Raw genomic sequence first — 18,146 nt, forward strand, 5'->3', positions numbered from 1 at the left:
TTTATATTTTTCTAAAGTAATCGATAACAATAAATGTTTTTGATTTATTAATATTGTATATACATCTATAGATTTATATTATTGATATGAAAATCTTTGAAGATTAATGATACTTTTATTTTATGTAGTTGTAGTTATGTTATTTTATTAATGATATACAAAATCAATTTCCTTTCATTATAAACATATAACACAACAATAATTTTTATGCTTGATGCAATTGTATGTTTGAGTAAATTTTCAGTTTGCATGGTGGCATAATAATTATTAACAAATTATATGAACATTAATCAGCAGAATAGTATTAGTAACTGTATTTTAACCTAATAAATACATCAACTTTTATTTTGTGAAAATCTTACACCAAAAACCACTGAAATAGCTTTTTTATTTTCTCTTCTGTTGTGCGGGGAAAGGAACTAATTCAGTGTCCCGGGTTATAATTTTGATTAAATGGCAACCTTAAGCTAACAAGAATTAGTCTCTTTATAGGAGATTATTTTTAAAGAATGATATTTTCATATTTTAATATGCTAATATAGTTTTAAAACATTGATGCTTTTAGCTGGACAGGCATATATCTGTATAATACTATATTAATTAATAATGGTAAAATAAATGTACACCACATTGAATGGTTAACAGATTATAAGACTTTATGACTGTGCTCAGGAGAGATATTGCACTCAAAAATCTTTTATGTAGTGCTTAAAATTTAAACTTAAAAAGTAAAAACGCTAAATTATCCACTTTATATAGCACTAAAAAAATGTAAAATATTATGCAAAAACATCTATATACATTTTTTTCTAATTATAATATTTAAAATACACTTTTTTAATATAAAAATTTAGTTTTATAAGTTTTATGTTTTTCTGATCTTATAAATTTCCAATATTCCAATTTTAATTGTTAACATTCATATTGTTTAGCCAATAAAAAACAATTCAATATAGTGCGTATATTTCTATATACATGACAATATGTATCAAAAATAGCACTTAAATTTTAACTAACGAAATAGCTATAAACCCTTAATGTGTTACGCTAAGGAAGTACAAAACAAATTTATATCTTTCTTGAGATGCTCTAAGATATGGAAAAAATGCAAATAACTTCAGAGACCAATTAATAGACAAATCAATTAAGTTGTTAATTATGTTGTAATATTCATCTATTTTTAGAGTTGTGCATTAATATAAAATCAAGTTCTGAACATTTTAAAATTTACTTTATTTTTTTAGTTTTGTTGTTTTTAAAGTAAATTGACATATTATTAGCCACCTCCCTAGGAGCGCAGGACATTTTTATAGTACATTGTTTCTCTATACAATATTTACTCAATGGTTGTACTTTTGTAAGATATTAGAAATTAATATAATTAATTTTTATGTATATTTGTATACCATTTGACAACTACATTTCACTAATTCAATAATTTTAAATTAACTATAAATGGTCAAAATATCATATTAAGTAGAAATACTTACAAATACAAATACAAATTACATTTTTAGATCAAAAGATGTGCAAAAGAAGAACAGGAAACAGCTGATTCGGCTATTGTGTAAGTTTAAAATCTGTTAAACATGAAAAATTTTGTTTATAATTTATTATATTCTTTTATAGGTTGCTGATAGATAAATTAATTGAGAGTACCCATACGATCAAAGTATTGGACTTTAAAATGTTGAGCTCAAGTGAATTTTTGAATGATATTCTTTTTGAATTTTATATGGAGTAATTGATTTTAATTAAAATTATATTAACTAATAATTATGAGTTATGTTATGAAAAATATTATTTGCATTATAGTTATGTGTATACTTATGAATTAAGTGAAGCAGATAGAAAACGTACAAGTATCTTCAGTACATACTTTTATACCGCATTATCAAAACCTATTAATCTAGCTGACTATAATTCATCCTTATCACTATCAAAAATTAGACACCAAAGGGTAAAAAAATGGACTAAAAATGTAAAAATATTTGAAAAAGATTTCATTTTTATACCAATAAATGAGAGGTATGTATTAAAATAACTTTAATTATTCAATATAAAACTTCAATTAATATATTTTTAGTGCTCATTGGTATATGGCGGTTATTTGTTATCCTCACCTATCAGGTAAGATCAGCATGAAAGATGGCACACCAGTAAACACACCTGATGATCTTACTGGTAAATATTTAAAATTTAAATATACATATATGGTAAAATTAAAATAATAATAATTTACTATAATATAATGTTCAAAATTACAAAACCCAAATTTTATACTATTTTAGATGATTTTAGCGCACTATTTGTTTTCTTTTAACCATGCGTAACATAAAAGAAAAGGCATTCACATAAAATGGTTTTTTTTTTATGGTTTATTAGTATTTGAGAAATATCACCCATTATAAAAACTATGAAGAATAATATTGTTGATGGTTTGACGTATTAGTTTTGTATTTGATTTATTAATCACTATATTATACTTAACTATAAAAAATAAAATTATTTTTGTAAATTTAACTTGATATTCAGTTTTTTTTAAACATATTTAGACAACATAATATGTCCAATCTTCAAAAATATTGTTTTATATAATTGATTTTATAATTAGGAGAACAAATTAAAAGATATGATACTAAATACATACAAACAATCTTAGTGTTATAGTATCAACTTTGCTTTAAATATCAATAATGTACATTAATTATTATAATCACCTACTAAAATAACAATATTTTGAACTTGTGGTAGTTGACTCAATAATAATTGTTTATGTCAAATAAATTTTAGGTCGATATGAATTGCCACCAATTGAAGCAAGAAATCCTGAACGTACTGAAGCTGATCCTAACATTGAAGATCTTTGGCTGTTTGATGTGAATACAACTGTAAGATTTTTATTTTTATAATTTATTCAGATAATTCAAAATATCAATATAATATTTTAAGTCAACATTAGTAATTTGTATTGTCATTTAATTTTCTATATATTTTCTATACACTTATTCGTTTTAATTTGGTGTGTTAATATTTTTTAGCAAAACTATCTAGATAAACGTGGATCGGATTATGAAACTGATGTAGCAAATTACTTAAAAAATAAACATATGCCAGTTAAACAGTAAATTTATCAACCACTAATTTAAGTTAAAGTTATTAAAGTTTATTTATTTTTTAGGCCATGCATTTTAATATTAGATTCTATATCTGGTGGTGTTAATCGTGCCAGAGTCACAGCCACACTACGTGATTGGATGGAGCAAGAATATATCTCTAAATACAATGACGAAACAAAAGACTTTAGCCCTAATACTATTAAAGCATCTTTAATTAAAGTACCTCAGCAACCTAATTTTGTAGATTGTGGCCTTTTTGCCCTTCATTATTTTAAACTATTTTTTGAAGTAAGTTAACTAGTTAATTATTGTACCGTCCATAAATAATCTAAATCTTCCCAAATTTTCAGAAGCCGATCGTAGATTACACTTTTCCAATTTGTCACTTGGAAAATTGGTTCCATCCTGATGAGGTGTCTAAGGACAGTGCGAAAAGAAAAGAGCTAAGAGATATTATATTGGCTAGGATGAAAGAACGAGGATCTGTTTTGCCTTTGGGTTTTAAGTTACCAGTTCTCGATTTTACTCCCTCTCCTACCCTAAAACCACATCCATCTGATGTATCAAACTCAACAAACATGTCAAACCGTCAGAGTTCATCAAATCCATCATACCTGCCAAATCGTTATCATCCAAACGCGGCACACAATTCTCCCAAGCCTTCAACTTCTCAAAATCAACCAAAACATCCAAATCCTTCGCTTAAATTTCCAAATCATCTTAATAGAAATAACAGCGGGTATCATAATAATCATCAGTGTTATGATGACCACAATGAAGATTCTGATGAAGAAGAAAGCATAGAGAGTATAGATGAAGATGTAAACAGACAATTTAATGAAAATGATCATTATGATGAAGATTTTAGAGAACCATATGAGGAAGATGAAGAATATGATGATGATGATGATGAAGCAGTTATTCAGGAACAAGCAGAATATTTGGCTGAAATGGTAGGGAGTCCGGAGCATGTTGACGACGAAGAAGAAGGTTTAGAGTGAGTAAAATAGATATTTATTTACAGGGCCGGCTCAAGGTTTAGGCGAGCTAGGCACCTGCTTAAAGTGGCACTTTAGTATTGGGGTGGTATTTAAAAAAAAAAAATGATTATTATTTGAGGGGTGGCAAAATTGTAATTTGTATTTCATAGTTGTATATACTATTCCAGGGCGTCGGACGAGCTAGGTCCGTCGTCCGCCTCACTAAGCGGCTTAGACGATCAACAGAAATGTTGGTCGCCATGGAGTCGGCTTTGTGCAGGCATGTGGTTTTTGCTAGTAAAGCCGGTGGGCGGCTGGAGTCTCGCTTCGGCGGTGTTACGGCTATTGTACAGTAGATGGGTAGCGGTCACCGTCAATGTGTCGTCCATTCTGGTGCCTGTAGCCGAAAGGCATTCAAACCCAAAAGTTTTTGTGAATATACTATTTTCGCTTGAGTCGGCCATGTTTACTTAGTTTATATTTATATTTTATTATCATATTGCAAAATAAAAATTGTGCAAACGAATACAAAATAATGAAATAATAATAAAATAACTTGCATTTTGTTAAAATTTTGAGAAATTTTCTTATAATTTAAACAACTTCAAACAATTGTAAAATAAATTGTTTTAACATACTTAATTGTTCATAAGTACAACTAATCGCCAATCGGGAATCTTATGTTCAAGATTTTTAATCAAGTAACTATTTCAAAAAATTCTAATGTCTATGAATAGCTTAAAATGTATCTTAATTTTTTGAAATGCCATCGTGGTTTGAAAATAATAATTTAAGTGACAGTTGTATGTTTCATGTTTCTTTAATTACTTTTTAGATTCTGAGCGAAACGATGAGTGTATTGATTTTACAATGATATGTGTTTTTTTTTTGTGTGTCTGTCACCATGGTTTGGGGCAGTAAAACTGCTTCGATCTACTTCAACAGTATCTTGTTCGATGGCAAAGTGAATGTAGTTGGTGCATTCGGGAGGTCAAATTTTAAAATTCCAAATAGTTTTCAAAAGCGCCGGGAAAAACAACATAAAAATTTAGGATAGACGGTTTCCACAAAATCGATTTTAGTTTATGGTGTAAATTTAAAACAAATAAATGTATATACATGACAATTTCACTGGTTGTTTTTATTCATAAAATTTTCAAAATATTTGATTCATTTTCAACTGTTTAGGAACATTTTCAGTTTCCAATTTAATTAGTATTTTTTTCTATAAATGTCAATAAAACTTTGTTTGTTGAGTAAAAATACTTGAAAATTTAATATAAGACTCCTACTATATTGTTACAATGACATTTTAAAAATATTAAAAATCCTTAGTCACAGTTTTTTTTAATGAGCGTTTGAAATTCAAATTTTTTCAACATTGGATATTCACTCGATTTCTCATGTAGCGATTTCCTTATTTTGTTGTAATTCAAAAACGAGTAACTAGATACATGAAAATTTCACTGAATGTTTATTTTATCAATTCTTATACTTGATAAAATTTTCAAAATATTTTAATTTGTTTTGAGCTGTTTACGGGAAAGTCAGTTTTCAATTTTTTTAGTTTTTTTTTCTATAAATATCAATTCAATTTTATTTGTTGTGTAAAAAAGCATGAAAATTTAATACAAGGCTCCTGATATATTGTTACAATAGCAGTTGAAAAATATTAAAAATACATAGGTACAATTTTTTGTTATAAGCATTTAAAGATCAAATTTTGACAAGATTTATCAAATTTAAAATTGAATAATTATTTTGTAGTTAAAAATGTATAAAATGTTCAACTTTTATATCTAAGAATTGAAAATTTAAAACAAGATTCCATGTTAGTAGTTAATTTTGTTACCAAAAAATCTAAAAAATACATAATCACAGTTTATTTTTATAGTCACTTTAAGTTTAAATTTGGACGAAATTACATATTTAAAAACCTAGAATAACTTACTATTTTAGTTATATTGTTGTGATTGTATAATATTATTAATGGGTACTTGAAACTTCTAAAGTATACTATTATATATCCATGTACATAACCTAACCTAATAGATATTGTGATATGATTAATTTGGAATTTATTATAGGTCAATTTTTTTTTAATACTATAGATAAGTATAATACTTATACCTAGAGTCTAGACTGACATACTCCGCTCAGAATCGTTTTTCTTATACAATGATATTATATCATTGAATTCAAATTTAATACCACCCATTATACAGTGACCCACTTGTAATCTACTGTATTGTAGAGCGACACCCACTTTCCCACCTACTGTACAGCAGAGCGACATCCACTTGCCCATTTTTTTTTTGTGTGTGTAATTACCATTTAAGACAACAAAAATGCTTAGATTTTCTTCAACAGTATTTTCTGATGGAAAGTGAATTGGTACTTTAAGGGGGCAAAAATAAAAAAAAATCCTAATAGTTTTCGAAAGTGCAGGGGGGAAGAAAAGAAAACTTAAAGAAAAACATTAATTCTTACGCAAAATCGATTTTGGTTTTTGGTGTTAACTCTAAAACAAATGACTGTAAATACATGAAATGTTTACTGGATGTTTATATTATCATTTTCTATACAATTTTAAAAATATTATGATTTTTTTTTAACTGTTTACAGACATTTTCAGTTTCCAATATTTTTAGGTCTTATTTATATAAATGTCAATAAAATGGTATTTATCGGGTAATAAAAGCTTGAAAATTTAATACAAGGTTCCAAATATATTTTTACAATGACAGCTGAAAAAATATTAAAAATTCTGTGACAATTTTTTTTTTATAGGAATTTAAGTTTGATTTTGAGAAAATACGTATAAACCATGAAAATGTGTAAATTTATTATTTTCAGTTAGAAATTCATAAAAACTTTTCTTTTTAAATCTAAGATTTTAAAATAAAATGTAATGCAAGATTTCTTTTAAAATTATCTACTTTTGTAAATAAATTAAGAAATGTCCATAAGAGTCAAATTAAATTTTTATGAGCGCTAGAAGTTTTAATTTGCGCAACATTGGATATTCACTCAATGTCTCGTGTAGTGATTTTCCTATTTTGTTGTTATTCAAAAACGAATAACTGTGGACACTTTAAATTTATATCATATTATGTTTATTTTATCAATTCCTATACTTGATAACATTTTCAAAATATTTGGCTTGTTCTGTGCTGTTATAGACAATATCAAATTTCGATTTTTTAATTTTTTGTCTACAAATATCAATAAAATTTTATTTGTTGGGCCAAAAACCATCAAAATTTACCACAAGGCTCCTGATATATATATACTGATTTTAATTTAGTATTTATTCATTCATTTATTTAGTCAACCATAACTATTAAGAGGATGCGGCGTATTATTTGTTTTCTCTCTGACCCACGCGCAGCATAGAAAATTTACGTTTAGCAGAAGCAACTCTGTGTTGTTACTTTTAATATTAGAGTAAATTTGATAATCTATTATAATATTACTATTATTAAATTTTAAGTTATGAACATTACATTTGTCCCAACGTTGACTATTTTATGATATTTTAATTTTTATGTAAGTTATGAGCGTGTAAATTATTACCGTTTAAAAATGCTTGTACATTGTATGAAAATTAAAATATTATAAAAAAGCCAACGTAAGCACATAGGTAATGTTCTTATCTTAAAGTTTGATGGTATGTTAATTCACTCTAATATTTTATGCTAACCACACAAAATTTGCTATACTTTACATTTTTACATTTATAATATTACTAATAATATAATATTTTATTATTTTATTTTTAGACATGATTATGACAATGAACCAATTAATGAATTTCATCGTAATATGCATGCCAATAATGGAAATATTCCTTATATTAATGATCCTCGTCATAGAGGGGTTGCCCATCCTAACGAAAACTTCCAATTACTTAGGCCTAACAATCATGATGTAGTATTCAATAATGACAATGATGAGTATGATGAAATTGTAGATGAAGATGAAGGTGAAGATGAAGGTGAAGATGAAGGTGAAGATGAAGGTGAAGACATTGATCACATTCATCATCTTAATCCTAACCATGATATTGATGATGATGAAGAAGATGACTATCCAGATGCCAATCCGAGAATAAATCATCATAGACGTAATAATCATTTTAATCATAGAAGACTATAAAATTAAATTATATCAAAATAAATAAATTAAAAACATGTTATAATCTCATTAAAATGTTAAGACCAGTTTGACGTTATTTAAAATTGTAAATATTATGATATGTTTGTAAGTAACAAAATTACTTATATTAATGTAAAAAAATACTGAAATTTATTATTTAAAAATAGATATTTGATTTATTAATATGTTCATTCCAATTTATCTGCTTTAAAAGCATAGTTTTTAAAATATATTTTATTTGGGTCATTTAAATTTGATATCCTTAATTGGTTAGAATTTGTTTTGACATCTATGTTTTGTATGTAAAAATCCATGTGTATTAAAATGTTATATTTCAATATGCTGTTATCATTGTTTTAATGTATAGTACAATATGTGGTTCTTATGGTTTATAACAATGTAATTAATTTTGATAATATAAATTATACAGCATGTACAAATATTTTTTTAAATGTGTTATTGTGTTCTTTTACATTTTAAAAACAATGAATATGTATTAATATTCAAGCTCAATTCCTTGTATTGTATTTCAATTTGCACTACAATAAACGATGACAACAGAGGAGTATTGTTCACACAGATCCATCTCCTCTGCTGTCGATTATACAGGAAAACAAAGCTGAACTCCAATGTTGTGAACAGCTTCTACAAGAAATATTTATAAATCCTGTGAAAAATAAACAAGTCAACAATATTTGTAAATTTTCTATAATATACTATATGCCACTGTATACACAAATAATTAATAAAGTATATAAATATTGTACTTATAATAATTTACAATTTTATTTTGATACCACAATAATGTAATTATTATTATTTCTTTATTTACGGAAAAAGCTCAATTTACAAAATAATCTTCATATAAATACATTGTGAAAGATTTAGTATTTACATTAAAAACTGTGGATGGCATTAAAATTAATATTTTTACTTTCTTGATGTTTAATCAAGTAAGTATGGTAATTGAAATGAAAAAACTCTGAATTTTGAAAACTTCAAGAATTTGTGTTAAATAGGAAAATAATAAAAATGTAACTCAGTAATGATGAGTAGGTGGATAATTCAGCTAGTTTTAATATAAAATACTAATGAGAGAGATTTGATATCACACCCAAGCGGTATAACCACTGAATCCATAAGAACGTCGCCATGAACAGTCCCAAAATTTCTATTTCTTAACTTTTCTCCTAAACTATGATAGCTAGAAAGTTGGTTGATAACTCATTAAAAAGGGATTATCAAGTAGATACTAAATGTGGAATTAAATTTTTTTTAAAAAAATTATTTAATTTTTCACCGATAAAAAAAGCTCTTTTTTGCTAGATTTTCATTTAGCGAAACTGGAGAACAGATTTTGTTGTTCGGGGTCTTGTTAAATTTACATTGGCTAGAAGAAGTATAGTGAAGATTTTCAGAACTTTATCTTCAATCGTTAATTCACTACAAAGCTGCAAAGCTGAAAAACATCAATAAAATTTGTTTTAATTTTTTTTTAATGTTCTGTAGTGAATTAACTATTGAAGTTTAAGTTCTGAAAATCTTCACTGCACTTCTCCGGTTTCATTATGATCTCACAAATGCAAAATATAAAATTCTCAAAGAATCGTATTTGTTAAATTTGAACATGTACGCGATATGAAACCTAAATTTAAGAATGCTTTATTTGTTATTTTTTCAATATGACTGTTGAAACCTAGTTTAGAGTCAAAAGTAATACCTAAGTCGACAAATGAATAAACTGATTCTATAGAAACGTTATTTAGTTTATAATCATTAATACTAGATTTTTTAATATTAAATGTTAATACTTTGCATTTTCTCATTTCTGATATTAAAACAGTCCATTTAAATTACACAAATTATTTATATTTGTTAAATCTTCTTGTAAATGTATGCAATCATAGATTGAATCTACTTTTTTAAGTACTTTAGCACCATCAGCAAACAATAGAATATTGGAGTGTTTTATGACCGATTAAATATAATTTATAAATAAAAAAACAGTTGGCTAAAGGTGATCACCCAGAGGGACGCCTGAAATAACGTGAATAGGTTTAGAAAAATAATGTAATAAATAATTATATATATTTATTTATATATTAATGATGATAAATGATTTAAAGTAGTAAAGTATAAAAAGTATTTTAAAATTATATATGACAAAATGGAAGATTATGCTATTTGCATTACGACTCATCCCTCATAAATGTCTCTTTATTTCCTGCTCCAGGCTGTCCAAACTCCAAACTGGCATAATATCTACAATCTACATTTGCCTTTTTCACTCGTTTTCATTGAACTTTTATCATATTTAAATGTGAAAGTATTATCTTATTATATTTAATCTTAGTCTGTGGTTATATAATCAAGATGGATTGATTCACCTTGATTATATATTAAAATTTCACAGAGAAATAAAAATAGTTATGAATGTAGAAACTACAAGTTGCATCGTGAAAAAAATAAAAATATAGATTTGCCATTTTTTTTTTGTTTAAAAACAAATTAAAAACACAATATCCAGTAGATACCAAAAATGGTTTTATGTATCAATTTCATACCACAAATCAGCCTCAATGGAGCGGCAAGGTTCTACTTCAAAAGTAGGGGACAATACTCAATTTCCAAAAAAATATAAGTGCAGTTATAAAAACATTGACATTGTACGACAAATCTTGCAACAGCCAACAAGTATCAAAAAACTGCTTTCTGGCGTATTTCTAGATTTTTTTTTTATATTCTTCAATTCAACATAGGTATATACCATGTTTCATCAATTTGGATTTAATGTTCACAGATGTCTGTTAATTATTATTATGATTGCACATATTCATAGCAACTTTCCAAGTATTAAAATATGAAATAGATACCTACCCAATATTTATTCAGATATTTTAATTTTACCTATTTATTGTAGTTACAAGTGCAATTATAAGTTGTTAAAGACTTTAGTGGACAATGGACATACCTCATCCTGATTTTTCTTACGTATATTCATAGATATATCTATGCGTATAATATACTAAGACCATTCCATTTAGCTCTGCTATTTTTGTACCTAGTGACCTTTCACCAAATTTAAAAGTAAGAATTACGTTTAGGGGCCACATAGGTGCAACTATAGGGGGGTGCCTGGGAGTGCTTTAGCACCCCAAAGCTCTAATTCAGCACCCCCTCACCCCACTGATTTTTATTAATATTATAAATGAGTAGGTATTATTACTTTTTTAGCTATTTTTTTTCCGTATAAAGTGCATTTTTCACAATTATTTCACATATTACCTATTCTATATCTATTATATATAAAAATCCCGTGTCACGTCTTTGTCCGAAATAAACTCCGAAACTATATTGGACCGATCTTGATGAAATTTTTACAATGTGTGTAATTTGGCCGAACTTAAAAGATAGGCTAATTTTAAAAGGGAGAGGAAACACCCCGAGAGGTGCTAAAACGGGAACTTTGAGATTTCAGATGGAAATTTTTGTTTATAAATGGTTGCCATGGGTTTTTAATAATAATAATAATAAAAAAAACTATTTGCTTTACTTTTTAAATATAATATCAAACTATAAAAACGTGAAATGAAAATCTCTGTACAGGCTGAATTCTGGAACTACTTATCAGATCTTCTTGATTTTTTTTTTAAACGAAAGAGTATTTTACGGAGAAGGTTTATATGAAAGGAAAGTTTAGGTTGCTATTGGTTAATCGGGTATGTTTGTTGATTTGTATTATTATTTTTTGTCAATATACATATATATATAATATAATATACAAGAAGATCTGATAAGTAGTCCCAGAGTTTAGTCTGTATCGTTATAGTCTCTGTATTTATATAGTTAAATATATATATAAATTAATGTTCCTGGGTAGATTAGACCTCTGGGAAGAAGATAGGTTAATTTACAAAGGGTTAAATTTGTTTTTTTTTATTCATCGGTACGGTTAGGTTAGGATAGGATTTTGTATAAATTTATTATATTCATCCATCGTAGGTAGAATTAAGTAAAAACGACAAACTTGGTATAACTTTGATACTTTAGAGTTAAATCATACACTTACGTACAAACAGCACGGCGGGGTCCGCAATCTACCACAGGTGGATTGCCTACCTAATTATGTACTGCTGCGAATCAGAATTTTTATTTCGGGCAACGGAAAAGTTAAGATACATTTTGAACACCATACACCGAATATTAAATAACGAATTGAACAATGTTTGAGTCATATAGAGTTGATACATTTCACGGGCAACGAAGTACACGGGATCAGTTAGTTTAATATGAATTTTCAAGAAATTGGAAAAAAAATCGAGTAAATTGATTAAATATTATTTGATAATTTATCACAAAATGTATTGGAACTGTCTTGTTCGTAGGGTAACAATAACAATAATCTAAAACTTTAGTTGGTAATAATAATTATTAATTATTATAATGTTTTTCATTTTCCGATCTGTGTTTGAGAGATCGTGATGAGTGTGGTGTGTCAGTGTATATTTTACAAATCAACAAGAGAGTACCTAGGTGCTCTAGGTAGTAGGTATAAGTGCTATAAGTAGGTACTAAGAAAATATTTTAAAAGCAAGACGTCAACTTCTAAAATTAAAATAGTTACCTATGTTAAGAACTGTTATATTATAGAAATATTTATTAGGTATAACACAGTTTTGTATGCCTATTATTATAAAAAAAAGTATGTAAGTACCTATTATAAAAAATTTTGTAAATTGTAATTTTGTATTTAATGTTCTAAACAATGATTTTAATTTTGTCTTACTTTTATTAATTATGATTGAATTGTTCATTATTCATAAATATTATCATTGTAGGTTTTCATTAAAATATGGCGGACGTTGAATGAAATTTTTCCAAAGTAGACCAATTATTAATCAATACCTAACTAAAAGCGAGAAAAAATAGTCTAAAAGTTCAAATAGATTTACGTACCTACTATTATTGTATATTATATTAAATGTTTGGAGTATTTTAGAGGGGGTATTATATAACTTGTTTACCTATTGGCGGCAATTTTTTAGTGCCTATAGCCGTAAAAAAAATATAAATCCTCCTCTGTTGATAAGTTTAACGAAAATAACTATAGTAAGAACAATATTATTCTTAGTTTGCTGGTTGTTTTTACTTACTATATAGGTACATTTAGGTTCAACTAATTACCAAATAATAATATTGGGAACATTTCTCACACGTTTAGTGTAACCTATAGGCTATAGCTAATAATATATTCATTTTTTATGTCAGCTCAAGTTTTTTATCCATTAAATGTGTTAAAGACGACCATATTATTATAAGCTACAATTTAACAATACAAGGTGTATTGATCAATACACCTTGCTATACAATTACTGTGGTTGTGATTAAATTCAGTTTGTCAATAGATAGCGCACAACACGTTGAACAACGTTCCACAGTGCATTTTTGCATCGATGAAGTGTATATAGTTGAACAATTTGTACAATCTACTCAAACCCCGCATTCTACTAATCCACTGATCCATCAGCAGTTATAGTAATAATAATTAATAGTAATCAGCTAGTACCAATCCTGTATAAGTAGTAAGTACCTATAGGCTATAGCTGTGTAGTGTATAATAAGCTCGCATAGAAATGTGACCCAAATTCTCAAATATTTTCTTATAAAAAAAAGAAAAAAATGTTTTTATTTATCAACTAAATGTAGAAAGAACATAAAACCACATCAAATATGATTTGAGAAAAAGTCAGTGGGAGTCCGTGACGGGCGGGAGGGAGATCGCTTTTATCGACCAAATTTAAAAAGCCTTACTGGTTATTTCAATTGTAAAATTTTAATTTAAATGTGTACCTAGCTTATTCAACCCCATACATAATATGTATATTGTGGATTTACTCTGGCGTTAAATTATATACAATTAAATTAAATTATTACTTGTGAGATTTTAATATTGTATAGTTAGACTCTATATAATTAATAAATAATAGGTTATAGGTATAGGTATATTGTTTTTTGTATTTCAAACTATTATAGTATACCTGCAGTGTATATCCTGAAAACTAACATTAAACATAAAATAAATGATGAGAGAGTGATACGTCAAAAACAAAATGTAATAAGAGAACATGGCATGCATGTTAATAGCAAAATGTTAGGTATAGGTAGGTATAGTAGCCAGTAGGTACTCAGTACTCTTAAAGGGAAATATGAGACAATAAATAATTTTATTTATCAGATGAGCTCATATTATAGTAATTTAATATCGGGAATTTGTATTGGTAACTTGCATATACAGTTACTATCGCCTATATTTATAGATATATCTGACTAAATAGTATTAAGTATTAACTATTAATCTTCTTTTTATTAGAATATGGTCAGTATAGGTTCCTATTGATATATACTTTATAGCCTATATACCCATATATATTATATAGATTTGAAAGTTCTGAATGAATGACAGAGTAATTCATGCAACAAATACAGACGATAAAAAATTTGAATTTGATACTTAAACAATTTCTATCACATATAAATATAATTTAGTTCGAACGTATAAAATAAACTTTGTTTATAACCTTGTATGGTATTATTTAATTTGTTCACCCCATGGATATAGTCAGCCGTCAGGTGTTAGGTAAACCTAACATACAGCCAGTTGTACCTATCTATTTATCCGTTCCTATATCAGATAGTCGATAGGAACTCTTAAACAGTACCCTATATACCCTATATTGGGCGTATCTTATGTCATTGTACGCGGGGTTTTTTAACAATGATTATGGATCGATAACAAAGAATTTCGTTAAAACAAAAAAAAGGAGTGTTTCTTTATTTTTAATAGGCAATTTTTTTATAACAATTTCAATATTTTTAAACACGCAGGTGTACCAATAGCAAAATCAACTTAATTTTTTCAAATGGTAACCACTATATTTTTAATGGATTCCGGTAAAGCTTTTTTTTCTGAAAATGTTGACAGTCAAATCATCAATTTTGGTTCGTTTATAGTAAAATATGCATTAATACTTTTAATTGAAATAATTGGTATAGGTTTAATTTACAAGAGCTAAATATTTTTTCCTTATAACTAACTTTTATAACTTGAAATTTGAACCATAAGTTCCCTATATTGGTAGGTATCGCATGCAAAGTATGAATTTAGCAGTTGAAATTCTTTAAGAATTATTTAATAATCGTGATTTAAAATAAACTATTTACAAGAGATTTAGATGCATAGTCAATCTCAATATAGGTTTGTACCTAACTTTGGCATACTTTTAATCTGAGTTAAATATAGATTTTTAATATTATTATAACAAGAATGAAATACCATTATTTGGTAGGTATTACCTTAGGTATAAAGAATCCAAATTAATGCTATTGTAAGAAAAGTATGATAGGAATTTCTGATAGGAAAAGTACGAAATAAAATTTAAATGTCCAAAACTAAAAAATAAGTAGGTAATTTAAGTAGATTGGATATTAGGAGTAAATAATATTAAAACCACATAAACGTAGTCAAATAACAGCCTAAGTATTTAAATAACAATTTATACAACAATAGTAGTTATTAAAACATTTTATTAACAGTAAAATAATATTCATCCAACACATCAGTGAGATAAAATTTAAAAATGTATAAGTATTATAAAATTTCAATGAAATTGCAGTTAGGATACATTTTCTTGAAATCAATATTAACCTAGAAAAATATATTTTAACATACAAAATTTATGAAATACAAAAGTACAAGACAATGAAATTTGTTAATATAAATTTCTCACAAGTCTATATCCCATTGGTTCTTTAAAGTGCTTCCAATTAAGAAAAATATTGCCCTCCTTGTTAATATTATATAGGAATAATGAACATAGATAGTAAATACATTATAATGTCGTTTTAAATTAAGTAGGCGCCTAAGTCCTAACTATATATATTGAATTGTACACTCGATATCATATTAAATCAGATAATCCTGCGCTTTAGTAGGTAGCTGTAATAAATAATAATATTAGGTCTTTAACTTTTTCAATATTGCAATAAATGAAGTAATCAAGTCTATCTGATTTTAGAACTTATAAAATTAGTTAAAAATTACAGAAAAGACATAAATGAAACATTTATCTCATTAACTCGTATACAATTAGAACAATATTATAAAAATTATAAAAATTAATTTAATAGAATTTCAGCCATATAAATACGCGACCCAGCTGATTTATTGAAATAAAAAAACCACTTATTGTCATCAAGTTTTCCCGAAGCAGTGCTGTATATTTGAACAATTTTCGCTCCGGGGCAACATATTTCCCCCACAAAAAAAGTTAGGTATTTCTTAAAATGTAAGAAATAAGTGTCTACTAGTACTATATTTTGTGGCATAAATGTGGTTAGATTAAAAAAAAATTTTTTTTGGAAACCTTTGTATTTCAACGGGTTAAGAAGTGATGTAATCAGAGTATTTGTCAGTCGGACTTAGTTTCAAAGTTATACCTTCACTTTTGAAGTTCACGAGTTTGCAAATTTCCACCTTCGGTGGTTTTTTATTTATAAAATTACTTTATTAACAATAAAATATTAAGTAAGTACAATAGGTCTGAATGTCCGATTACACCAAATTGTTAAGAAAAAAAAACCTCAAATAAAAAACAATATATAAAAAAAAGTGGGAAAGTGGGTGTCGCTCTGCTGTACCGTAGGTTACAAGCGGGTCACTGTAATGGATGGTGTTAAATTTGAATTCAATGATATAATATCATTGTATAAGAAAAACGATTCTGAGCGAAGACGGTCAGTCAGCCTATGATATTAGTTAGTATATATTTGGTGATATTATTGTGAATAAAGTAATTTATATATAACCTATTTACGTGGAACATTGTTTTAAATTTTCAATCCTTAGATATAATTGTTGAACATTTTATAATTTTTTTAACTACAAAATAATTATTAAATTTTAAATTTGATAAATTTTGTCGAAATTCGAACTTAAAATGCTTAAAAAAAATTGTGCCTATGTATTTTTAATATTTTTCAACTGCTATTGTCATAGTATATCAGGAGCTTTGCATTACATTTTCAAGCTTTTTTACCCATCAAATAAAATTTTATTGATATATTTATAGGAAAAAAAACTAAAATAATTGAAAACTGACAATGTCCGTAAACAGCTCAAAAAGTGTCAAATTATTAAAAAGGCTAATATAAACATTCAATGAAATTTTCAAGTATCTACAGTCATTCGTTTTTTAATTACAACATGTAAATGAATATAAAATTTTGTAAAAATATGAAATTCAAACGCTCGTAAAAATTTAATTTGACTTTCTTAGTTTCTTGTAAAGATTTTTTTTTTTGATAAAGGTAGACAAACTTATGAGGATCTTGTTTTACATTTTCAAATCTTAGATTTAAAAAGAAAATTACTCAAAATAATTTGCAAATTTTCGTCATTTTTACGTATTTTGTCAAAATTTGAACTTTAAATGCTTATAAAAAAAATTGTGAATACCTATAGGTTTTTAATTTTTTTAACCAACAAATAAAATTGTATTGATATTTATAGAAAAACCAAAAAAAATGGAAACTGAAAATGTCCGTAAATAGCTCAAAATAAGTAAAAATATTTGGAAAATGTTATGGTGTATAGAAAATGCTAGTATAAACATTCAGTCAACATTTCATGTACCTACGGTCATTTGTTTTAGAGTTACACCAAAAACCAAAATCGATTTATCTTAAAAATTCCCGTTTTTCCTTAATTTTTTTTTTGTTTTTCACGGCGCTTTTGAAAACTACTGGAAAAGTTTTACTTTTGAAAGTACCCACTAGATTCATTTTCCTATCAGAAAAGATGCTGTTGAAGAAACTCTAAATACTTATACTG

General features: G+C 26.6%; 1 protein-coding gene across 5 annotated transcripts in view; it reads left to right on the plus strand.

The window, feature by feature from the left end:
• The window catches only part of LOC132939781 (uncharacterized), a 43,751-nt gene extending 35,042 nt beyond the window's left edge, over nt 1-8,709 (plus strand). For 3 of the 5 annotated variants that reach the window (XM_061007148.1, XM_061007147.1, XM_061007149.1), the window contains 9 exons: nt 1,518-1,567; nt 1,630-1,740; nt 1,816-2,028; nt 2,087-2,184; nt 2,794-2,891; nt 3,042-3,124; nt 3,182-3,407; nt 3,470-4,116; nt 7,882-8,709. In XM_061007148.1, coding sequence (XP_060863131.1) covers nt 1,518-1,567; nt 1,630-1,740; nt 1,816-2,028; nt 2,087-2,184; nt 2,794-2,891; nt 3,042-3,124; nt 3,182-3,407; nt 3,470-4,116; nt 7,882-8,257 — 1,902 coding nt within the window. In that variant the 3' untranslated portion in view covers nt 8,258-8,709. The remainder of the gene's footprint in view (nt 1-1,517; nt 1,568-1,629; nt 1,741-1,815; nt 2,029-2,086; nt 2,185-2,793; nt 2,892-3,041; nt 3,125-3,181; nt 3,408-3,469; nt 4,117-7,881) is intronic. The other 2 variants (XM_061007151.1, XM_061007150.1) reach the window with 2 other exon arrangements.
• Nucleotides 8,710-18,146: the final 9,437 nt, after the last annotated feature.

The sequence above is a fragment of the Metopolophium dirhodum genome, chromosome 2 (genome assembly GCF_019925205.1).
Source record: "Metopolophium dirhodum isolate CAU chromosome 2, ASM1992520v1, whole genome shotgun sequence".
NCBI lineage: Eukaryota > Metazoa > Arthropoda > Insecta > Hemiptera > Aphididae > Metopolophium > Metopolophium dirhodum.